Genomic DNA, 24,526 nt, shown 5'->3' on the forward strand with positions numbered 1-24,526 from the left:
CACGGACGCTACCAAATCGCGTTTGGAGGAGGGGGGACGCGTGTCATCACTACCTTGCGAGCCGGGGAGAAGCTACCACTCACCTGGAGGGGGCGGTGGAGCGGAGGGCGGGTCCTACCACCTGTGGGATAAAGGGGCGTGGACGAGCAGAAGCTACCAATCCTCCGGCTGGACCTTAGAGGAAAGTCGCGACTGTGCGTCCCGGGAAGGAAGCCAAGTTGATGGGCTACACTGGGGACAGGGTGAGAGGTCTTCAGGGGCGAGTGGTGGTCTGGAGAGCCCTGGGCACCGCCCTGCTGGGACCCAAATTCCTCGTGGGAACGATGGTAAGCAGCAGGTTTACAGATCCTAAGTGCAAGCGCGCGGCCGAGGAGGGAAACCCAGGTGGAACAAGGATTTTTGGAGGGAGGTCATAGGGCACGAAGTTGTGCCTGCAGCTGTTACCATAGAAACCGGGGACCGGATGTGGCGATCTTAGGGTGCGACAGCCGTCTTTTCTCAGGCCTTCTGGCCAGAGCCTGTCGACTCTATGGCACACTATGAGGAGCCGGCTGTAGGGTTTTTTCAGCGAGGGGAGGAGCGAAAAACTTTTTCCAAAGCGTTTATAGAAACGCAGCAAAGGAAAGGTTTGAGATTGCTGCCATGCCTGGCAGAGACCGAGGGAGGCGGCTGATCTGAGAACAGCCACCCAAAGTTTCCCCGCAGCCTTCCGGAAGTGAAATGGCGGGAGCCTCAGCCTCACTGTCCACTGCCCCCCCGGAAGCGGAAACAGAATCTCAGCGTGCCCCTTCCTCACTGCCCTCCAAATCCAGCTGCAGCCATTGCCGCAACCACGATGCCGAAACGAAAGAAGCAGAATCATCAGCAGCAGCAGCCGCAGCAGCAGCCCCCACTGCCAGAGCGGGAAGAGACTGGAGATGAGGAAGATGGGAGTCCCATCGGTGAGGAGCCCGGGAGTTGTGTGCACATGCCTGTCAGCCGGCCGAGGCGAGGGGTTGGGGGCTGAAAAGGTGCGGGGGAGGGGGCTCCAACGGAAGGAGGAAGGGCGCACGCGCTGGGGCTGGGGCTGGGGCTGGGGCTGGGGCTGGGGCTGGGGCTGGGGCTGGGGGAGGCCTGGCTGGGATGGAACACTAAATGAGTTCTCTTATTTGAACCCTCAACTTCAAACCAGCCACTAAACCTTTCTAAAGAAGGCAGGGGAGAAGATAAAGAGCTTGTGTGCGCAGCCGCAAAACGACAGGGGAGAGGGGCCCTAGAGAGGTTGTAGGTTGCGGTGACTGGGATGACAATTTGTGACCAGACGTTCACGGGGAAGGTGGAAGTGCAGACTTCTGTAAACTACTCGGAGGTGGGGTGGGGGGGAGAGCTATCTGACTGGCCAGCAGTGAAAGAGTAGTTGGATTACCTCTGAAATCACTTGGGATCTTTAGGGTAGCAACAATGTAAGGGAAAGAGAAAGTTTGTAGGTATCCTTCCCTCATTATCCCCCTTGACTTGGCTGAGTCTCCACTTTGCAAATCCTGAAAACGCTTTGGAAATAGATGGGGTGAGAACTCATAACACTGCTGAGAACATACCTGGCTTTGCTGGTTAGATTAAGAAATGAATAATAGAAGAAAAACATATAAGAACAGGATCATCAGTTTTTTAGTTCATTCTGATGACCATGTTTTCATGTCTGCTCTTAGGACCACCCAGCCTTCTGGGCCCTCCCCCCATGGCCAATGGAAAGCCTGGTGACCCCAAGTCAGGTGAGGAGGAAGGGGCCCTGATCCTTTGATTAGGTCCTGAGAAGGCAGCAAGGGAGGGACTAAAACCCAGAAAGGACTTACAATTAAAAGATCAGGAATTTTGTACTTAAATGAATGGAGAGATGTGTATTGACAGCCTGGAAAAACTCAATGTTGTAAAAATGTCATTTCTTCCCAAACTGACCTATAGATTCAGTGCACTCCCAATTACAATCCCTACAGTGTTTTTGTAGAAATAAACATTCTACATTATTGTATGGAAATGCAGAGGATCAGGGTGAGAGACTGCAAAGATAATCTTGAAGTGGAAGGGCTTACTCTGAATATCAAGACTTATTGTAAACCTGTAGTAGTTGTAACAGTGTGGTATTGGCCCAACAATAGACATATAAATCAACAGAACGGCATAAAGAGTCCAATAACAGGCCCACACATATGTGGCCATTTCATTGTTGATGAAGATGGAACTGACATAGTGGTCTTTTCAGTAAATGATGCTGAATTAATTGGATATTCATGGCTAAAGAAATAATTCTAGAAAACAAATGTATTTCATGGGCTTAAAGTAGATGAGAGCTTTTAAACAGACAAGAAACACACACACTAACCATAAAGGAAAGATAAACTGAACTATGTTAGAAAATATGAACTTCTGTTAATCAAATCACACCATTAAGAAGTTAATAGGAAGCCACAGAGTAGAAGATACTTGCAACAAATATAACCAATAAAGAGCTCATATCTTGAATATATAAAAACTCTCTGACAACCTGTTAGAAAAATGGGCAAAAGACCAGAACAGCCACCTGATAAAAACCGATCTCTAGATAGCCAAAAACATGAATAAGAACTCAACATCATTAGTCATCAAATAAATGCAAGATAAAAACACATATGTTTGAAACTGAGCCCTTTGTGTACTGTTGGTGGGATTGTAAAGTGGTGCAACCACTATGGAAAACATTATGGAGATTCCTCAAAAAATTAAAAATAGAACTACTGTATGATCCAGCAATTCCACTTCTGGGTATTTACCCAAAAGAATGGAAAGCAGGATCTTGAAGAGGGATTTGCACACCCATGTTCATAGCAGCACTGTCCACGGTAGACAAGAGATGGAGCCACCCAAATGTCTGTTGATGGATGAATGGATAAACAAAATGTGGTATAATCATATAATGAAATATGATCCAGCCCCCAAAAGGAAGAAAATCCTGTAACATGCTACAGCACGGATGAACCTTGAGACCATGCTAAATGAAATGAGCCAGTCACAAAAAAAACTGCTCTATGTTTCCACTGATCTGAGGTATCTAAAGTAGTTAAATTCATAGAAACAGAAATTAGAATGGTTGTTGCCAGGAGCTGGGTGGAGGAGGGGGAAAAGAGAGTTGTTGAGTAGCTATAAACTTTCAGTTTTGCAAGATGAAAAATTTCTGGAGATCTGTTTCCAACAAGATGAATTTACTTAACACTACAGAGATGTACACTTAGAGGTAGCTAAGATGGCAAATTTTTTGTTAAATGTTTTAACCACAATTTCAAAACAAAACACTGCTTTTCACACTCACCAGAATGGCAAAAATGAAAAAGATCTATATTACCAAGTGTTGTCAAGGAACAACAGGTTGTCTATGGGACAGCTGCTGGTGGGAGTGTGAGTTGGTACAACCACTTTGGAAAAAAAAAAGTTTGACTTCCTTAAACTTGAGTATACATACACTTGAGGACCCAGTAATACGTCTGCTACGTATACACTCAACAGAAATGAATCCATGTGTGTACCGAAGACATGTATAAAAATGTTCATAGCAGCATTTTTCGTTATAGCCCCACACTGGAATCCACCACAGTAGAATGGCTAAATAAGTTGTTGTATGTGCATGCAATGGGATACTACACTGCAATGAAAATGAAGGAACTCCTGCTACAGGCAACCTGGATGAATCTCATAAACATGATGTTGAGCAAAAGGATCCAGACACAAAAGAATGCAGACTGTATGATTTCATTTATGCAAAGTTCAAAAACAGGCTAAAACTAACCTATGATGCTAGAAGTCAGGATAGTTGTTACTTTTGGGGAGTAGGGTGGGATAGTGGGGGAGGAGGGGCACAAGGGGGTGGGGCTTCTGAAGTGCTAAAAAGGCTCTATCCCTTCTCTAGCCTGTGTTAGTGGAAACACAGGTGTGTTTACTTTGGTGATGATTGAGTTGTGCACTTAAAATTGTGTATTTTTTGGTATGTATATTGTACTTCAATAAAAAGTTTTTAAAAAATCAGGGCTTCATTATCTGGATTAAGCTGGCCATTGATCACCTTTCCATGTTTCTCTCTCTCTTGCTCTCTCTCTCCCTCTCTCCCTCTCCCTCTCTCTCTCTCTCTTCAGCTCTTCACAGAGGTCCTCCGGGATCAAGGGGACCAATGATCCCACCACTGCTGAGTCTCCCACCTCCTCCCCGGGGCAGAGGCCCAATTCGGGGAGGCCTAGGCCCCAGGTCTGGCCCATATGGTCGTGGTTGGTGGGGGGTCAATGCTGAGCCTCCTTTTCCTGGACCAGGCCATGGGGGTCCGTCCAGGGGAGGCTTTCACAAAGAGCAGAGAAATCCTCGAAGGCTCAAAAGCTGGTCTCTTATCAAGAATACCTGCCCACCCAAGGATGGACCCCAGGTTATGGAAGGTGAGGTCCATTTTTTTATGCCTGCACACATTGAACACCCATCACTCCCAAAGTGGCCTCATGTCCAGAATGCCCATGGCTCTTCTTCTTTGGGCTGTCCTTTGTCCTTTTGAAGTAGGAGTAGCCCTGAATGTTTTTTCTCCCAGGAGAAAGACTACCATTCCATCATATCTGGAAATGGTAGTGAGTAGGAAATCTGACTGCCTTCTCTATCTCTGCTTTTTGTTACATTTGTTTTCTTTCTTACTCACATTTTAAACTGCCCGGTTTTCGCTTGTTCACAGACAAATCTGACCGCCCCGTCTGCCGACACTTTGCAAAAAAGGGCCACTGTCGATATGAGGACCTCTGTGCCTTCTACCACCCTGGCGTAAATGGACCTCCTCTGTGAGACTGTGCCTTCCCATCCAGACTGGAAGGAGCCCTCTGACTTGGCTGCCATATACTTCCCTGTGGCCCTGTGATGGCTACCGTGAGGCCGTTCACCTGCCGCCCTCAGTCAGTGATGCCCAGCTCCATCGCCACCTCCCCCACTCGGGGTCCAGAGCTGTGTTCCGTGACTGGTGCACGGTGTGCACTCTTCCTTCTGATGCAGCCTCCAGAGACTCGTCTCCGGGACCCCATCTTTGCTCCATTCAACTGCCTCCTGGATCCTCTTCCCCCTCGCCAGCTGACTGCAGAACAGGAAACCTCTTTGGTGCTGTTTCTTGTGCATCTGTCCACCCAGCCCCGGGTAGCGCCCTGGATTCCTGAGAGCCCTGGAGCAGTTTCCTACCATTCCTTTCTCGCTGCTTGTTTTAAGTCCTTTTTATGTGACACCCCCTTCCCCCAGTGTTGTCAGCTGCTCTGTGACACTCACCAGCTTGTCTGACCCGGGGTCAAGTTGGGATGACTGGTGCAGAGTCACTCCTGAGAGGCCACGTTCCCTGCTTTTGGATTTTGTAGTTTCTGCGTCAGTAGCATGATCTCCACCGCTATGGTCTGTGAACACTGTGCTTTGTGAGACTGTGCATCCCCTCATAGCCTTTCTCAGTGTCCATGGCATTTTTGTGACTTCCCAACGCTAGAGTGAGTTTTTCTGCCAAAATGTGTGGGGCCGTTGGTGCCCTCTAGACTTTCCCCACCTCCCGACGTGGGAGAACTGTGAAACTTCCACAAGGCTGCCTGCCTGGTCCTCCCCATTCTCCCGGTATCGGTTTCTCTGGGTTTGACACAGGCCCGAGAGACGTCCTCTACCCTATCTCCTCTCCAGCCCGTTTTAGTTAGACTATGTCATTGTGAGGCCACCAGCCCTTTCGTTTGAATTCTGTGAATCTCCACCTGGTCTACCTGTGGGTGGAACTTGGACAGTACTGTCGCCCTCTTCCAACCTTCTTCCTCTGCATCCCTGGCACTGGTTGTTTTCTGTGAAAACGGCAGTGAACAGGTTCAGTTTTGAACTGGCCCTGGGGAAATGGGTCAGGAGTTGTGTGGGCAAGAGGAAGGGATGAGAGCCGTTGGAGAACTGAGAATGAATTTTTTTTTCTTTCTAACATGTTTTTATATTAGTAATAAATGCAGCGGAAACAAGCATTTTCTTTAATCCCTGTGTTCCAGTCATCTCCGGAGGTGCAGGTGAGGCTGTTCTTGTTGGAGTCAGTTTATTCTTCATTTAGTTCATATGCAGTGTTGCTAGAAGTTTCTTCCAGTCTGAGGAAACCGGTGGCGTCCCATTAACCTATGGGAATCAACCCGACCAGGTTGCATTTTGTTCAAGGGTAAAGTTTTGTTGAGAGAAAGGAAAGGCCGGGTATCCATGGAGTAATTTTTAAACATTTTACCTGCATTTATGGTTTGAGGTTTATGGAGTGGTAATGACAAAGCAGTCTTTCAACAAATATCTGTAGCGTGCGTGTGGGCCAGGCAATGTACTAGACGCTAGAGAAAATGGAGAGCCGAAATCAATGAATTTACAAGAGGAGACACGTTAGTGAAAAAGTCACCAGTATGCATGAAGTACCTGTCAGAAGTGCTATGAAAAAGCGAGACGGGGACTTCCCTGGTGGCACAGTGGTTAAGAATCCGCCTGCCAATGCAGGGGACACGGGTTCGAGCTCTGGTCCGTGAAGATCCCATACGCTGCAGAGCAACTAAGCCTGTGCGCCACAAATACTGAGCCTGCACTCTAGAGCCCGCGAGCCACAACTACTGAGCCCGCCTGCCACAACTAGTGAGCCTACGCGCCTAGAGCCTGTGCTCTGAAACGAGAAGCCACCACAATGAGAAGCCCCAGCTCGCGGCAACTAGAGAAAGCCCGCGCGCAGCAACAAAGACCCAATGCAGCGAAAGATAAATAAATAAAAAATAAATACATTTATATTAAAAAAAAAAGCGAGGCATGGTGGGGAAGCATGTAATAAACGGAGTCTGGGGAGATGGCAGGTGAGACAAGCTCTGAGCACAAGCAGGAGGTGAGGTGGGAGAGCAGAGTCCAGGCAAAGGTGTTGCTAAGAGGAGATGGGGAGAATGAGAGGCGAGGAGAAGGAGAAGGAGCTAGACCACTCGGTGTTGGTATAGACTTGGGTAGCAGAGTGGAAGAAACGTGACCATTTGGAAATAAAGAGACCAAAATGAAAGTATTTTAGGCTTCCCAGGGTTGGGTCATTCTGGCTCGCATAACCAAATGCTGTTTGAAAAGGTATTAGAAGAAAACAGGCAGAATGCCACTAATTTGCTTTTGGAATGGTTGCATCTGAGCTGCCTTTTAAGACATCCAATGAGAGATATAAAGTAAGTAGTTGGATATACAGATTTGGTACTCAGATTAAAAGTAGAGACATAAATCTGAGTTACCTGCATATAGGTAGTGGTTGAAGCTATGAGCGTGGATACATTCATTCACTCTAAATATTAAGCACCTATTATGGCCCAGTTATGAGTTTTAAGTTCAGTTGTAACAAACCAAAATTAGTCTTAAAGCAAGATAGAAGTTTATTTCTCTCACAAGTCAAGAAGTAGTACAAGGCATGTGTGACAATCATGCCACCACAAGGTCCTCAGGCATTCAGAACCCCTGCTCCCCCCAGCCCTCAGCTCCATGATTCTTGGGGCCAGACCCTCCTATTCACAGTCTGCAGTGAAACTCTAGCTCACTTATCCATGCTCCAAGCCTCAGGACAGAGGAAGGGCAGAGGAAATTACCTCCAAGCTAACATACCCTCTTTAACTTACACATCACTGGCCATAACTTGGCCAATCCTTGGCCCCAGTGAGGCTTGAAAAGTACTCTTTATTCAGGCAGCCATGTACTAAGCAAACTCTTGGCCCTTCAGCAGGTAAAAACATTAGAGGAGGATGAACATCCTCTACCAGTGCCTCCCTGCTAGAATTTGGACATGAAATAGAGAATAAGACAGTAAAAGTGTCAGTGCCCTCCAACCAAAGACCACACAGGAACCACCTCTAGTTAAACAAAGTTGGGTTTATCAACTGCAGAGATCTCACTAAGAGACGGTTAGGAGTGACAGGATTAGGGTTTGTGTTAGGTGATTTGGGGGAAGATTCAAGGAAGTGGGGAATCTAGATTGAGTGCTCCCAGGAAGTGGGAGCAATTCTATGATTTCACATTTTAATAGTCATCCCTCGGTATCTATGGGGAATTGGTTCCAGGACCCCCTCATGTGCCAAAATCCAAGGATGCTCAAGTCCCTTGTATAAGATGGCATAATATCTGCGTATAACCTGCACACATCCCCTCCTATACTTTGTCATCTCTAGATGACTTATAATACTGAATACAATGTAAATGCCATGTAAATAGTTATAAATACAATGTAAATGCTATGTAAGTAGTAGCTGGTATGCAGCAAACTTAGATTTGCTTTTTGGAATTTCCTGGAATTTCTTTTTTCCCCTAATATTTTGATCCTAGGTTGGTTGAATCCGAATATGTGGAACCCACAGATAACGGAGTCTCCTCTGGGGGGGGAGAAATGAAACATGGCTGAAGCTGTAATTGGCAAAAAAGCAGCCACTACTCATTTTAGCTGAGAGGGACCTGTTTAGAATTTATGGTTTGCATAGTAACCTTGTTTTTGTCTGCACTTACACAAGATTATAGACTCTGTCTTACTTCCTCACAGTCACAGATTGGCCTTGTCTGGCATGGGTGTTCTGAGGTTATGTTCAATGTGAGAGCAAGCACTATGGCCTAGATGTGAGGGCCAGCCCAGCTCTTAAAAACACCAAGGCCGGACTTCCCTGGTGGCGCAGCGGTTAAGAATCCACCTGCCAATGCAGGGGACACAGGTTCGATCCCTGATCCGGTAAGATCCCACATGCCGCGGAGCAACTAAGCCCGTGCGCCTAGAGCCCACATGCTCTGCAACAAGAGAAGCCACTGCAATGAGACGCCCGCACACCGAAACGACGACCCAACACAGCCAAAAGTAAAAACAAACAAATAAATACATTTACTAAAAAAAAAAGTCAGGAAGTTCCAATGAATCCAAGAGTCACACACACACAAAAAAGAAGTGACCCAAACATTGATTGTGGTGGTGAGTTAACAGGTGTGTACATGTCAAAACTTATCAAAGTGTACACTTTGCAGTTTATTGGCTGTCTACTGTATATGCAGTTTATGGTAACTCAATTACACCTCAGAAAAGCTGTTACCAAAAAAAAAAGGTGAACTGAAGCTCCACCGCACCGTGATTTCTGTTTGTTAGGCTAGAGTTCCTCCTCGTTTACACCTCTACACCTCGGGATTTTGTGACACATCTCAACACTTGACCGACAAGGCCTCTTCCTAAGTCGGTGGACTGCGCCTTTCTGCTCCTAACCAGACATAAGGGGCTGGTACAAGGTAGCACTCAGTTTCTTAAAAAAAGAAAAGACAAAAGATGACTTCACTCTTTCATACTAGTCGGAAATTATTATGTTCAGTCGTTAGTCACGCGGCGTCGCGGAGTCACTGGGTTGGGGTTCCCCAACCGTCATAAACTTGCTGTCGCGACCCGAGCGGGAGGACCCGCGCCGCAAGCGTTCCCGGGAGATGAACGCGCGGCGCGCTTGTGGGCTGTCCGGGGGCGGGGTCGACAGCGCAGGCGTAGAGAGCCCGCCTGGTTCCGGGCCCCAAGCTGCCGGAACCGGAAATAGCACCCGGCGCCGCCAAGATTGCAGTAACTGCCACCGCGATGCCGAAGGGGCCCAAGCAGCAGCTGCCGGAGCCCGAGTGGATCGGGGACGGAGAGACCACGAGCCCCACAGGTGAGGCTGGTAGGCAGGGAGGGAAGGAGATAGGAAAGAGAAGAAGAGAGAGAAGTGTGTGCGTGTCTTAGGAGAGGGTCACGGGGCGCGAGATTGACCGGGCCGTGCGAGGGCTACTGCGCATGCGTTCAGTGGGGCCGGGAAGAGTTTGCCCTGGCAGGAGGGCTTTTGGGGTGCCGGCGAAAGAAGAGGTGCCGGGGTGTCACGCAGGAACTTCAGTAAGACTGGGAAAGAGACGAGGAAGAGCGTATGGTACCGAGGGAGAGATGGGGAAAACTGAGAAAGTCCTGTTTTCTTCTCTTTTGGACATCTTCCCCACCACACGGTATTCCACGTCCAGCACTTACATATTGATACAAGCTGTGCCTCGACCTCCTCCCTCTCTCTCTGTCTCTCTCTCTCTTTTACTTTCTCTCTCTCTTACTTTCTCTCTCTCTCTCTCTCTCTCTCTCGCGCGCGCGCGCACACACACACACACACACACACACACACACACACATACACATTCTCACACTCACACTCTCACCCGTGGAACCCATTATCCCACCTGCTTCTTAAGAGAGGATGACTCCTTGCGCTCTTTCGTAAGACATCTTTCTGACTCAACTGGAGCAAGAGCATAGATACTGGGTGTTGGAATGGAGGATTAAGGTTTACTTAAAAGCAGCGGATGTTTATTGAGTACCTGTTTTTAATTATGCAGTGTAAATGCTGTGCTTTGGGGAGGGGAGAAAAAAATACGAAGACATCCTACCAGGCTTGAAGGTACTTCAAGAGGGAGATAAAATGGACACAAATAATTATAGTAGGTATACAGTGACTAACTTTACAGGCATTTATTGGATGCCTACTTTGTACCTGGTGCTGTGCAGAAGAACTGGAGGTGTAGGGATGAAAGATAAGCCTTGCCTATCGAGAAGGGGCAAGTGTAGTGGAGGGGACAGAGCATTAATCAGGCAGAGGCTGACAGAGTGTGATGAATGTCTTGAGAATGCTATGGGACTAGCATAGAGAGGGGCAACATCTATCAGATAGGGCGGGAGTGTCAGCAAAGCCTCCCAGGAATATGTGATAGCCGAGTTCGTTCTTGAAGGATCAGTGTGAGTTAGCAAGGGGAAGAACATCCTAAGTAAGCAGAGGGTGCAGTTAGTGCAGAGGTAGAGATGTAGTTGAGCCTGGCTGGTTCCCAGTATTGTGTGACTAGTGTGATGGGGTTGGAAAGACGTGCGGGAGACAGATAATGAAAGGCTTTATACAGTACTCCAAGGAACTTAGTCCTAAAAACATTAAGAAGGAGGACCCATTGAAGTGCATAAGGAATGGTTGGAGAGAGGGAGACCATTTAGGAGGCTCTGGTAATGATCCAGGTGAGAAGTGGTAAGAGAGTAAGCCAGGGCCTTGACTAGAACTGGGAACCAGCTAAATCAAGGGAGAAGAATTAAGGCTGACACTCACTTGAATAATGCAGCGGTTAGTAGGCTATTCACTGAAAGCAGTAGTGGGCTGTGGAGTGGGGAGTGGGAAGAGGTAAGGTCAGCTTTTGAATGCTGAGTTGGAGATTTCTGGGGAATTTTAAGAGGAGATGGCAAGGAGAGAGTTTGTTCGGTGGCTGTGGAGAGAGCTCTAGACTAGGAGTAAGGACACAGGTGAGTGTAGTTGTACGGGGCATCCCCTAGAGAGTGTATGCAGATTGAAACGAAAAGACGTAGAAGGTGGGAACCCAAAAGAACCTCAACAATTAAGGGAAGTAAGGTAGAGAAGGAGGCTGAGGAGATGAGACCGAGAAAGGCGAGCAGCCAGAGAAACTAGAGGCAGACCAGCAGCAGCAGGATCCCTGACGCTAAGTAGCAACAGGAAAGGAGAATTAAAAGGATGAGGAGGTCGGTAGCATGGAATGTTGCCAAGTAATCAAGCAAAATAAGGACTACAAAGAAACCTTTTCGGGTTGAACAACTAAGGGGGCAGTGACAACTTTGAGAAAAGTAGTATTCATTAGAAGATGACAGCTGAATCAGGTTGCAGTATGTTCAAAAAGGAACGGGAGATGAGCAGGTGGAGCTAGTGTGGACTGCACTTTTGAGACTCAGTGAAGACAAGGGTAGAAACAGTAATTGGGGGAGGAGATTGTAAGGTTACGGAAAGTGCTTTACTTGGCTTTGAAATTAGGAGCCACTTCAGTGATGTACTTACTAAGGGGAGGAGCCGTTAGAGGGGGAGACGTGGAGGATATAGCATAGCTTTAGCCACACTTAGCCTTTTCCTGTTCCTTGCTGATAATACTTTCTCACGCTTGAACCTGTGCACAGGCTTCTCTCCCGACGGTCGGGAGGTGTGGTTGTGTTAGTCCTTGGAGATACATTAGTGTCTGAGTCACTTCTCAGTGTTGTCAGGGTGCGCTGATCATGTCATTCCTTCTCGTGTACTGCAGTGAGTCCTCCTTCTTAATGGCTTTAGGATTAGACTCCTTGGAATAGCTTATAAAACCTTTCATTACTTTCTCCTGCACATCTTTTCAGTTCCATCACGCTAGTCACCCAATAGGGGATCAGATTTTGAAATGTGTTCAGGATGGAGGTCACAGATTAAGCAAAGACAGGCACAAGCATGCCTGGGAGTTAACCAAGGAGCGAGGAGAAGCCAGTGTCCAGAACACGGGTATGGATAGGGAAACAGAGATAGACAAGATAGGATGCGCCCTTTTAGTCTGTGAGGCCCTAAGTTATAGGGATTGTCCTTTATTATCTCTAGTTTTTGACACTGTAGATGCTCAGTATCTGAATAAATGATTACTATGGACTAGGTGGAAATCTGGTCTGAGAATACTCAATGTGGTAGATAGCAGAAAGCCTTTGTTTTGGGGTTTTTTGGGGAAGAAAAACCTAAGTGATTGCAGGAGTGCTTTTGGATAGAATTGGGTAGCAGTGGGTGGATGGGATGGTTGGGAGACGAATGTGATAGTGGATAGGGCTGGGCGTGGAGAGAAATCACGAGGCTGCTGGCTGCCTCCCAGTCTGATGTGGGAGGGAGTTAGACCTAGTCCCCTGCCTTCAGGGAAATGGGGATGGACAGAAAGGAGAAATCGGAATTTGTTCAGTCAGTAAACTTTTATCGACTTCCCACTTTGCTCCCTGGGAACACAAGTTAAGCAGTCTCTCAGGTTGCTCTCTAGGATGAAGGACCGATGCCCAATTAAGTACAACAAGCGTGATTTGTGCTAGAAATGCGAGTGGAGCAGGTGCGGCATAGACCCAGGTGTCTGTTGACTTACCAGATGGCTCTGTTTCCATGGCCTGCAGGTTCCAAAACTGACATATCCCTAACTGAATTCATATTTTTGTCCTACCTTTCTCCCCCATGGGTGGTAGGGGTGGGGAGAGGGGTCCTTCTCTTCCAGTATATCCTGCGTTAATCAATGGTACCAATAGCCCAGCTAATTTTGCCAGCTAAAAACATTGGAGTCATCTCTGAATACTCTTACTTCTCACCTCTGCCATCACTCTGTGAATTCTCCTTCTCTGCCTCCCACTGCTAGCCTAGACCAGCCACCATTGTCTGTCTTGTGGGACAGTGCCAATGTCTAGGGAGCGGTAGTTGAGCTAGAAAAACAGTAAATAGGGTGGGGACCACTGAGAGCTTGGCAGGAGAGATCAGGGTGCTTTGGAATTTGCAAATCATCATTCAGAATGTCTGCTTAACCTTCTAGACAAAGTGGTGAAGAAAGGGAAGAAGGACAGGAAGACCAAAAAGACGGTGAGGAGAGAGGACTGTGGGTGTTTCCGAGCAGAAGGTGGCCCTTTGAAGGCAGTGGGGGCCCAAGGGAGGGGACGAGGTCTTGTCAGGAGAGGGAGCAAGGTGGGATGGAGTGGAAGGTCCCTGGGCTCGTGTGTGGTGGTGAAGGGCTTGGTTGGTTTCTGAGCCATGTTTACCTAGATCTTAACTCCCGTTATAGTTCTTCGAAGAGCTGGCAGTAGAAGACAGACAGGCTGGGGAAGAAAAGAAAGTGCTCAAGGAGAAGGAGCAGCAACAGCAGCAGCAGCAGCAGCAGCAGGTACAGGTGTCCAGGCCCCACCGCTACATGGAGGCCTCCATGGGTCCGCCAGCCCCTCTGCAGCCCGCACTGGGTCACTCAGCTGACGGGGAGCTCTCTCTGGAGCAGAGATACAGCAGCGGCCTGGGCTTCATTCTCTCACTGTTTGTCTTTCAGCAGCAAAAAAAGAAGCGAGACACTCGAAAAAGCCGTCGGAAAAAGGATGTGGATGATGACGGAGAGGAGAAGGAGCTCATGGAGCGTCTTAAGAAGCTCTCAGTGCCGGCCAGTGATGAGGAGGAGGAGGGTAAATGTCCCGAGGGGAAATGGGTACCTGGAACCCTTTAGTCATGAAGAGTCAGGAGCCTCATTCCTTGCTTTTGGAGCTGGATTAGATTAAGGAGCAGGACATTGTAATTCTCCTTTCCTGTCTCACCTTCTCCCCTTGTCATTTCAGTACCTGCCCCAGTACCCCGAGGAGGGAAGAAAACCAAGGTAAGCCATCTGTGTGGTAGACAGAGACCCCAGGGGTGCAGCCTTGACCATCCCGCTGACTTCTCTGGCCCTTTCATTCTCCAGGGTGGTAATGTTTTTGCAGCCCTGATTCAGGATCAGAGTGAGGAAGAAGAGGAGGAGGAAGAAAAACATCCTCCTAAGCCAGCCAAGCCAGAGAAAAATCGGATCAATAAGGTGATAGTGGTGGCTCTGCCAGTCACTCCCACCCCGTGTAGCACCTCTGGCCACAGTGTGGTAATTTCCTGGCTGCTTTTCCTGCTTTTCAGCTAGCTCTTCTAGGCCAGTCTTGCTTACACTGTCAAAGTCAGCTTTTTAAAATACTCTTCATCACTCGGAAATTTACAGTGATCCTGTTGCTTTCAAACTCAAAATATAAAACAAAGGCCTTCGGGTCTTTGCCCTTCCACTTGGACCCCTCTGCAGGGTTACTTGGGACTTCTCCATGTATACCTTTCAGATTAGCCTGATCACATCTTGGCATCCAGCTTGACTGTGTGTTGAAACCTTTGTTCTTTATGCCTTCTCTTCCCTCTTCCTAGAACACCTTCACTAAGCCCACATCCATTACCTCTTCTCGAGATTTGTCCTCTTGAGGAAGCCCTCCATTGCTAGGGCCATCTCACCCACGTGGCTCACTTGCCTGACTCACAGTCCCTTAGCTTTGCTGATATTCTCTAGTCGCCTCTTCACTATCTTTATCCAGCCGGAGACTAGGGTTTTTCTGGGTCTCATTTTCTCCCTGGCAGACTCAGTATAGTTAACTGCTACTCCTAGACTCCCTAGAAACTCTTGTTAAGCTACAATATAGCAAATTAATTTGTGTGTGTCTGTGTGTGTCTTCTCCAGGCTGTATCTCAGGAACAACAGCCAGGGCTCAAGGGCAAAAAGGGAAAGGAGGAGAGGTCAAAGGGGAAAGCCAAGGTGAGGGAGTATAGGCAGGAGGAGGGGCTGGGTCTCAGGAATTAGAGCATTTCATCAAACTTGCTGTCTTTTCCCTGGTAGCCTCAAAATAAATTTGCTGCTCTGGACAATGAAGAGGAGGAGGATGAAGAGGAAATAACAAAAGAAGAGGACCCACCCAAGCAAGGGAAGGAGAAGGCCAAGAAGGCAGAGCAGGTTTGTATTTTGGTTTTGGGGGAAGGTGGGCTGAGGGACTAGGACTCTGTGGCCCTTGGGCAGGGGGCAGGATCTGGGGGTGCTCTTACTCTCCAGAGCAGGAGATGGCAAACTTTTTTTTTTTTGTCCCTGCCATGCGGCTTGCGGGATCTTAGTTCCCCAACCAGGGATTGAACCCGGGCCCATGGCACTGAAACCATGGAGTCCTAACCACTGGACCACCAGGCAAGTCCCAGGCAAACTTCTATAAAGGGACACATAATAAATATTTTTGGCTTTGTAGGCCATATGCAATCTCTGATGCATATTCTTCTTCTTTTCTATTTTTGGAAAAATTCCTTGAAAATGTAAAAACCGTTCTTAGCTCAAGGGCCATCATTGGCAACTCCTGATCCAGAGAGGAAATGATGTGGGCCTTAGCCTCAGTCAGTCTGAGTTCTGGCTCTTGCCACTCACTGTGTGACCTTGAGTACATTTTTCCATCTCCTTGGGTCTCAGTTTTCTCATCTGTGTGATCTAGTGATCTCTGAGCTCCCTCGTACCGTTAGCACTTGCTAGTTCTGATTTTGCTGGATTTCTCAGTGACTGTATGCTAGGGCTTCCAGACCTTTTCCCTGCATGTTAATGTGTAGGCCACTGATACATGAGAAAAAGAACCTCATATAACCCTCAATTACACTGTATTGGCAGTTACATAGTTACAGTACATAGTTACAGGTGCACATACATTATTACATTTCATACATAAATACTCATACCATTTCTGGTGGCAAAAATGGATACAGGGCTGCAAGGAGAGCAGGGCGGGTATGAGAATGGGAGCAGATCCACCAGTGTATTTCAGGACCCTGGTGGAGAGAGACAGAGCTGACTGTGGAACTGGGGGTACGTGATGTGAAGTCTGAGTTCTAGAAGGGGTCCCTTGTTTTTACCATCCCCTGGTTCTCACAGGGCTCAGAGGAAGAAGGAGAGGAGGAGGAGGAAGAAGGGGAGTCCAAGGCTGATGATCCCTACGCTCACCTTAGCAAGAAGGAAAAGAAGAAACTGAAGAAACAGGTAAAACCTTGGGTTCTTGGTGGTCAAAGGTGGGAGAATCTGATTTTTTTTTTTTTTTTTTTTTTTTTCCTTAACGCTTCAAGTGGGGACATGTGAATTAGGGGACAAGAAGGAGCGCTTTGGGTGCTATGTCAAGTAGAACAGTTGGAGTAAGGAAATAATAGCGCTCTGTGAGCCTTGTCTCGGTGTCTGGTGACATGGGGCTGTATTGTGGTGATGGGAAAGTGGCAGGCAATAGCCTCAAATGTGATTTTTCCTTCCTTCTCAGATGGAGTATGAGCGCCAGGTGGCTTCATTAAAAGCAGCCAATGCTGCTGAAAATGACTTTTCCGTGTCGCAAGCAGAGGTGTCTTCCCGCCAGGCCATGTTAGAAAATGCATCTGACATCAAGGTAAGATCTGAGGGGGCCCCTCTACCAGCTCACCCAGGGACATGCCACTTCTCACCTTCCCCTGAGTGGCCACGGCAACCGAGGAAGTGGGTATGAATGGGAAGTCCATTGGGAAGAAAGCTTGGAGCCATGCTCTACACCTTGAGTTCTGCCAACTTGAGTGAGAAGATAGAAGAACCAGCATAAGGGTCCACCCTTGGAGGGAAGCAAGGCGGGACAGGCTGGCCGCGCTTAGGATTTGGAGACTCCGATTAGAGGCAGTGGTTGGGGAAGGGGCCGGTGTGGTGAGAAGAGGGGACTTCCCTGCAGAGAGAAAGCTGCAGCTGCTGTCTGGAAGGGAGAGTTCTCATGTGCTCGCTCCTTCCCTGACAACTGCAGCTGGAGAAGTTCAGCATCTCCGCCCACGGCAAGGAGCTGTTTGTCAACGCAGACCTGTACATTGTCGCCAGCCGCCGCTATGGGCTGGTGGGACCCAATGGGTGAGGAGAGGAGGGGCTGGAGCTATGAGAGGGGCGGGGCTGGAAGGAGAAGAGACTTCTCTGAGGCGGCCTGGTCCTAAAAGCTCTCATCCCCCAGCAAGGGCAAGACCACTCTCCTCAAGCACATCGCCAACCGAGCCCTGAGCATCCCTCCCAACATCGACGTGCTGCTCTGTGAGCAGGGTGAGGCCGCTGGTGGGAGAGGGGCTTGGTGGGGAGGTGAAACCGAGGGGCCTGAGGGGGGCCGCCACTGGGGTACAGGAGCCAACCAAGAATAGAAGAAACCGTGGTTGTAGAGTTGGAAGGGTTATGTGGGGAGACTGGGCACTGGGAAATGGTGCTAAAGAAGGGGGAGAAGAGATGAGAGACTGGAGAATATTTTATTTGGAACAAGTACAAAGAGCTGGGCAGGGTCAGGCAAACCAGAAACAGAGCTGCAGGGAAGAGGGAATAGGAGGCTTGGCCCTTGGGACACCCTGACTTCTCCCCTGCCCCCAGAGGTGGTAGCCGATGAGACGCCGGCCGTGCAGGCTGTTCTCCGAGCCGACACCAAGCGCTTGAAGCTGTTGGAAGAGGAGCGGCAGTTTCAGGGACAGCTGGAGCAGGGCGATGACGCGGCTGCCGAGAGGCTCGAGAAGGTAGAGGAGATGGCGCAGGGGACACGGGCTAAGACTGGGGGCTCCTGGGACCTCGCAGCATGTGTCCTCTTCTCCCTCCTCCCAGGTGTATGAGGAATTGCGGGCTACCGGGGCGGCAGCTGCAGAGGCCAAAGCCCGCCGGATCCTGGCCGGTCTGGGCTTTGACCCTGAGATGCAGAATCGGCCCACACAGAAGTTCTCGGGGGGCTGGCGCATGCGCGTCTCCCTGGCCAGGTGGGACCCACCTCACCACCCTCCCTTCCAGCCTCCGTCCACCAGGGCTCTTTCCCTTCTTCCAGTTCTTCTAAGGCCATCTTCTCTCTCCCTTACTGTCTGCCTTGTCAGACTCGGGGTCTTTTCTCCCTACCTGGGGGTGTATTCTGTCTCTGTGTCTCCTGCCTGGGAACTGTCTAAGGAGAGATTGGGAAGGAGTGTTCATGGTCTCAGGCTCCACTTACCAGAGGCTTCTCTGGGTTCTCTGAGCAAGGGTCGTCTTCCCCCTGACTCTGCATTCTGCTGCCCTGCCCTCTAGGGCGCTATTCATGGAGCCCACACTGCTGATGTTGGATGAGCCCACCAACCACCTGGACCTCAACGCTGTCATCTGGCTCAATAAGTGAGTAGCCCTTGATTACAGCCTTTGCATCGTTGGTTCGCATTCTGCCCTCATTTCCTCTAGCTGGTCTCCACTCTGCCCTTGACAGCTCGCACTCCAGCCCCCGCTCTTTCACTCCCTGCCCCCCATGCTCTGTCTGCTTCCCCTGACTCCACCCTAACCTGGCCATTGTGACATTTCCACACTTCTCTAAAACCCAGCTACCTCCAAGGCTGGCGGAAGACGCTGCTCATCGTCTCCCATGACCAGGGCTTCCTGGATGACGTCTGTACCGATATCATCCATCTTGATGCCCAGCGGCTCCATTACTACAGGGGCAATTACAGTAAGGAGGATCGTTTGGGGGCAAGGAAAGGGGTGGTTCCTGGAGAAAGGCCTGGGAAGGAGGGCCTGTAGGGTTGTGGTGATAATTCTGAGTCTTTCAGAATTCTAGACAACGACGCCTGCCCCCATCCTCCCCCGTCCTGCTGGGGAGAGGGACAACCATCGATGCCCATTCCCCTCTCTTGCCCCAGTGACCTTCAAGAAGATGTACCAGCAGAAGCAGAAGGAACTGCTGAAGCAGTATGAGAAGCAGGAGAAAAAGCTGAAGGAGTTAAAGGCGGGCGGCAAGTCGACCAAGCAGGCGGTGAGCACCTGGGTCTTCCTGGGATGGGGTCTTCTCAAGAGAAGGAGCAAGACTCGGGCCCTGCCTGCCTTTCGAGGCCTTCTGTGAAGGGTGCGGATGTCTCCCTTTCCCCTTCTTCCCCAGGAAAAGCAAACAAGGGAAGCCCTGACTCGAAAGCAGCAGAAGTGCCGGAGGAAGAACCAGGATGAGGAGTCACAGGAGGCCCCCGAGCTCCTGAAGCGCCCCAGGGAGTACACCGTGCGCTTCACATTCCCCGACCCGCCGCCGCTCAGCCCTCCGGTGCTGGGCCTGCACGGTGAGCGGCCGCGGCCCTGCCTTCCCTCCACACCAGGACATTCGGGGCACCCTCGGGGGACTCTGAAGAGAAAATAAAGTGCTTCTTTTCCTGGCCTCTCAGGTGTGACGTTTGGCTATGAGGGGCAGAAACCACTCTTTAAGAATCTGGATTTTGGCATTGACATGGACTCAAGGAGTGAGTTGGCGGGGAGGCTCACGAGCCCCGGGGAGAGTTTCTGGGGACCTCGCCTCTTTGACCTCTGTCTTCCTTCTGGCAGTCTGCATCGTGGGCCCTAACGGTGTGGGGAAGAGCACCCTGCTGCTGCTGCTGACAGGCAGGCTGACGCCGGTGAGTCCGGGAGCCGGGAAGGGGGGACGGCGACGAGCGAGCGAGGCGTGAGCTCACGGCTGTGCCCCAGCGGCTCTGTGCCGTGGAGAGTTAAATACAGAACTTGTCATGGATGGTGTGTTTCCTTGAGAGGTGCTGTAGAGGAGGACAGTTTAGATCAGGCGGGGAGAAGAGCCAGGAGAAGTGGGGCCAGGCTAGGGGCACGCGCCTCCCCCTCTGCCCCCTGCCATGTGTTTCAGTTATGCAAGAAATACATGCCCATTGTAGAGAGGTTAGAAATTGCACAAGCCAGGGAATTCCCTGGCGGTCCAGTGGTAAGGACTCGGAGCTTTCACTGCCATGGGCCCGGGTTCAATCTCTGGTCGGTGAACTAAGATCCCTCAAGCTGCGTGGCGCAGCTGAAAAAAAAAAAGAAAAATTGCATAAGCCAGAGAAAATTCTAGAGGTCACCTGTATTAATTTTGATGGATTGCTTTCCCCTTTTTTCCTTTACAAGCGTGCATATAATTTTTTTTTAACGAAAGTGGCCTATCGTGTGAATTGTTCTGTAACCAGCTTTTTCCAGATAATGTACATCAAGCGTTTTTCCATGCCAGTAATCCTATGTGTGCATTCATTTCGTATGGATCTGCCATAGTTTATTTGATGTCAGTCGTTTAGATTATTTCTGATTTTTCACTAAAGGACAAAATTATAGTAAATAGTCTTATTATACCTGTTCATGCATTTAGTTTTCCTTAGGATAAATTCCCTAGAATTGCTTTGGGGACTTTTGCGGCGTTATGTAGTGCTTAGGTGGGTTGTAGCCATCTGTCCGCCCTCCAAGAAAGTGTTGAGAGGGCCCATTGCCTCATACCCACAGAGAGTAGATCTTCAGAAAGGTGTTCTAGATCCTCCCACAAACTGTCTCTTAATCCCCATCTGAGGTGGAACCCTGAAAACATCTTGCTGGAAGGCGGGGTTGGGGATGGGGGTCCTTTACTTGTGGTCAGTCTGCTCCTGGTTCTGAATCTCTGCTTTTTGTCTCCCCCTCCTTGATTCTCTTCTTGCTTCTGATTTCCTGGGCCTGCCTTGGTCACGTTCAGGAGCACGCCCGTGTCCCCTTTCTCACACTGGCTTGTTCCCAGCCCGGTTCTGGTGTTTAGCTCCCCTTCAGAAAAGTTGGGGTGTGGAGCTGCAGCTCCTTTCCCCTTCCCCTTAGCTCCCCCCTTGCTTTTTCCTTGCAGACTCGTGGGGAAATGAGGAAGAACCACCGGCTGGTAAGTGGCTTTGGGAATCAGGGAGTAAGAGGCCGACAGAGGAAGTATGACTTTGACCGACCACCTCCCTCTCCTCTCGGGCAGAAAATTGGCTTCTTCAACCAGCAGTACGCAGAGCAGCTGCACATGGAGGAGACGCCCACCGAGTACTTGCAGCAGGGCTTCAACCTGCCCTACCAGGATGCCCGCAAGTGCCTGGGCCGCTTCGGCCTGGAGAGTCACGCCCACACCATACAGATCTGCAAACTCTCTGGTACCAGGGGCCAGGGCAGGTGTCCCCGTCCTTAGCCTTCATACCTGCAGACTGTCCCTAGAGGCAGGAGGAAAGAGGAACTGGGACTTGGGGGACCTCACTGCGTGCGCACGTGCACACACACACACACATTCAGGGTTTACCTGGAGAAATGTCAGGTGGTGAAAGGTGCGGTGGATCTCCTTTCCCTTTGCTACAGGTGGGCAGAAAGCCCGAGTTGTGTTTGCAGAGCTGGCCTGTCGGGAGCCTGATGTCCTCATCTTGGTGAGTGAGCTGGACTTCAGGGCTGGGTTAAGGGTGACAGAAAGGAAAGGTAGGAGTCGTAACTCTCAGTCACGGGATGCCTCCTCCCCCATAGGACGAGCCCACCAATAACCTGGACATTGAGTCTATCGACGCTCTTGGGGAGGCCATCAACGAATACAAGGGTGGTGAGTCAGCTCAGGGCGCGCCCTCCTCCTCCCCGCCTTGGGGACGGGGCTGTGGTGTCTTTCGGCTGGGCGCCCTCCTCTCAGGTTCTGATTCCCCTCTTCCTCCTTCCTCCCTGCCCTCCGTTCTCGCCATCTTTCTTCAAAGCTGTGATCGTCGTCAGCCATGATGCCCGACTTATCACAGAAACCAACTGCCAGCTGTGGGTGGTGGAGGAGCAGAGCGTTAGCCAGATCGATGGTGACTTCGAAGACTACAAGCGGGAGGTGTTGGAGGCCCTGGGTGAAGTCGTGGTCAACCGGCCCCGAGAGTGAGCTTTCCTTCCTGGACATCCCCTCGTCTCCTCTCCACTCGGAAGCCTGCTCTGGTCTGCAGCTGGCGCAGCAGCTACTCGGGTACATGAAGGCGGAGCATGGTCTTGATGTGACCAGGTTACCGCTTTGATTGCTTCCTCTTCTCTGAAAGACTTGTCTGATTGCTCTCTTCAGATAACTGAGCTGGCCTTGTCCTTGAAATCCCTCTGTACAAGCAGAGGTGAGCTTTGTTATGGGGTTCCATCCAGCCAAGCTCGTGTGGCCAGTTGTCTGAGACTCTGTCCTCACTCAGAAACCTGCGTCTGGTCCGCCTCAAAGCTTCAGGCCCAGCTGCTGCCCTGTTCTGTGAGTGGTGCTGCTTTTTTCTGGTGGATTTAATGCTGGCCTAACTGGTACAAACAGCTGGTGCAGCTCAGAGCTGGAGGAGAGTTCTGAGGCCTGTGCTGTCACCCAGGATTTGGTGCCTGCAGTCTCTAGTCTGGTTGGGGACTTGGGGGCAGGAAATGAATGCTGCTGAACTCGAATCACCCTTTACAAGGGGAAGAAATAAAGGAAAGGAGTTGCACCGCCCTGTCACTGTTTGGAGATTTCGTGGGAGCTGGAACTGTTCTTACTCTTGATTTGCTTTGTTCGGTTTACTAGCAGCGGTTAGTACCCTCTCTTCCCCACCAGTACACGTGGGTCTGACTTGCAGTCTTACTGCACTTTAGATGGAGCTCACTGTTTGAGGGGCCTCCCTCCCTTCCCACAGCCCTTCCGACAAGGACAAGGGAAAGTGAGTCATCCCTTCCAACTAGGACACTCGGGTTTCTCACTATCCAAGCTCCGCCCTGGTATCAGGGACCAGAGAGCTGATCCTCCCAGACGTTACTAAATCAGCCAACATGTACAGCACCGTGCGGTATGCAAAAAGGGAAGAGACAAGGTCTGCCTTCATGAATAGTCTGGATAGAGAAGACTTAGAAAATAAGACATGAGTGTATAGCGTGATACGATTAATTGCCAAATGTGTGGTGCTCTAGATTCTAAGTTGTCTTGAGCTCATAGAAGAGAAAGATTATCCAGAACTTGGTTATTTGGCGGGATGACTTGAGGGTGGACCTTGAAATAGTAAGGATTCTTTTTTAAAAATTTATTTATTAATTTATTGTTGGCTGCGTTGGGTCTTTGTTGCTGCGCACAGGCTTTCACTAGTTGCGGCGAGTGGGGGCTATTCTTCGTTGTGATGCGCGGGCTTCTCATTGCGGTGGCTTCTCTTGTTGTGGAGCACGGGCTCTAGGTGCGTGGGCCTCAGTAGTTGTGGCACATGGGCTCAGTAGTTGTGGCTCATGGGCTGTAGAGCACAGGCTCAGTAGTTGTAGTGCACGGGCTTAGGTGCTCCGCAGCACGTGGGATCTTCCCGGACCAGGGCTTGAACCGGTGTGCCCTGCATTGGCAGGTAGATTCTTAACAACTGCACCACTAGGGAAGTCCCAGGATTTTAGTAATGAGGAACAGGGAGCCATTTTTGGAATGTAGGAAAAGAGCAGGTCTAAGGCAGATCTAAAGAAGAAAAAACTATTTGAGAGTTAATGAGAGAACATGGCTGGTGTGGCCACTTTTCTTATTAGAGTTAGATTGGAGAGATGGGTTTGGAAAGTAAAACCCAAGTGGCAAGTGGTTGGTTGGTAGTGATTTCAGGTAGTGATGGGCGAGGTGGACTTTAGAGACTTATGGGACGGGCCCCAGAACTTTCGTTATGGGGATGAGGTAATAAATCCTGAATTAGGATACGAGAGAGAGGGATAGAAGGCAAGGACAGATGGAAAGAGCCAGGTGTGGGAGTTGGAGAGAGGATGGTCAGATGTGTGCAGTTCCGGGGGAAATATGAAGAACCATTTAAGATTTACTAACTTGGGATGTCTAATTTTGGGAAGTTATTTTCTGGCCAAATAATACTGGACCTCAATTATGAGTCTTACGCTAAAAGTGAAGGTTTGGTGTGAAGACGATTGCAGAGGTGCCGTTGGGTACATCTCCAAGTTAGATATAAAGGAACACCCCTCATGGAATTTGAGGGAAAAGCATCAGGGTCTTGTGCCAAGTAAGATGTTACATGTGAAAGTATTCTCCACAATTCCACGAAGTTGGTCTGTCGTAGAACAGTGGGAGCAGGCTTCAAGTCCACTACTAACGGGGTGACCTTGGACTTAGCCTCTTGGTGGTACCTGTTTCCTCATTTGTAACATGAAGGTGATAAAAAGCACCTACCTCACAAGGTTATTAAGGGATTAGATAAGTATTTGTGAAGTGCTTTAATTTTTTTTTTTTTTTTTTTTTTTTTTACTTTTGTTACATGTATTTCATGTACACTCTACACTTTGCACTTAAATTTTTCAGTTCCCTAGTCTAGATGAGATGTTACACAAAATAGCTGGGAATGTTGTTTATAAAATGAACACCAACATTTTGCATTTTAAGTGTTTGACCGCTGATTTCACTACAAATACTTCAGATGCT

At 49.5% G+C, this 24,526-nt stretch overlaps 2 protein-coding genes across 8 annotated transcripts; both read left to right on the forward strand.

The window, feature by feature from the left end:
- The first annotated feature begins 24 nt into the window (after nucleotides 1-24).
- PRR3 (proline rich 3) lies at nucleotides 25-5,999 on the forward strand. 5 transcript variants are annotated; one of them, XM_082415507.1, is made up of 5 exons: nucleotides 25-326; nucleotides 813-941; nucleotides 1,689-1,751; nucleotides 4,140-4,430; nucleotides 4,715-5,999. In XM_082415507.1, the coding sequence occupies exons 2-5, from the start codon at nucleotides 836-838 to the stop codon at nucleotides 4,819-4,821; spliced, it is 567 nt and encodes a 188-aa protein (XP_082271633.1). In that variant the 5' UTR covers nucleotides 25-326; nucleotides 813-835; the 3' UTR covers nucleotides 4,822-5,999. The 5 variants fall into 5 exon arrangements, with proteins under 5 accessions (XP_082271633.1, XP_082271632.1, XP_082271630.1 ...); XM_082415503.1 differs by having other exon boundaries at nucleotides 95-326; nucleotides 695-941; XM_082415505.1 differs by having other exon boundaries at nucleotides 144-242.
- Nucleotides 6,000-9,537: 3,538 nt separating this feature from the next.
- On the forward strand, nucleotides 9,538-22,597 carry ABCF1 (ATP binding cassette subfamily F member 1). Of its 3 annotated transcripts, none has more exons than XM_082415329.1 (25): nucleotides 9,538-9,680; nucleotides 13,384-13,430; nucleotides 13,630-13,728; nucleotides 13,885-14,014; nucleotides 14,165-14,202; nucleotides 14,287-14,397; nucleotides 15,070-15,144; nucleotides 15,226-15,339; nucleotides 16,291-16,395; nucleotides 16,664-16,786; nucleotides 17,165-17,265; nucleotides 17,363-17,448; nucleotides 17,764-17,903; nucleotides 17,989-18,137; nucleotides 18,436-18,519; nucleotides 18,720-18,844; nucleotides 19,035-19,147; nucleotides 19,271-19,442; nucleotides 19,545-19,619; nucleotides 19,702-19,772; nucleotides 20,999-21,031; nucleotides 21,116-21,284; nucleotides 21,484-21,548; nucleotides 21,643-21,715; nucleotides 21,861-22,597. In XM_082415329.1, the coding sequence occupies exons 1-25, from the start codon at nucleotides 9,608-9,610 to the stop codon at nucleotides 22,025-22,027; spliced, it is 2,538 nt and encodes an 845-aa protein (XP_082271455.1). In that variant the 5' UTR covers nucleotides 9,538-9,607; the 3' UTR covers nucleotides 22,028-22,597. The 3 variants fall into 3 exon arrangements, with proteins under 3 accessions (XP_082271455.1, XP_082271456.1, XP_082271457.1); XM_082415330.1 differs by having other exon boundaries at nucleotides 13,888-14,014; XM_082415331.1 differs by lacking the exon at nucleotides 15,070-15,144.
- The last annotated feature ends 1,929 nt before the right edge of the window (nucleotides 22,598-24,526 follow it).

This window comes from Balaenoptera physalus (genome assembly GCF_965194825.1).
Source record: "Balaenoptera physalus genome assembly, chromosome: 11".
Taxonomy (NCBI): domain Eukaryota; kingdom Metazoa; phylum Chordata; class Mammalia; order Artiodactyla; family Balaenopteridae; genus Balaenoptera; species Balaenoptera physalus.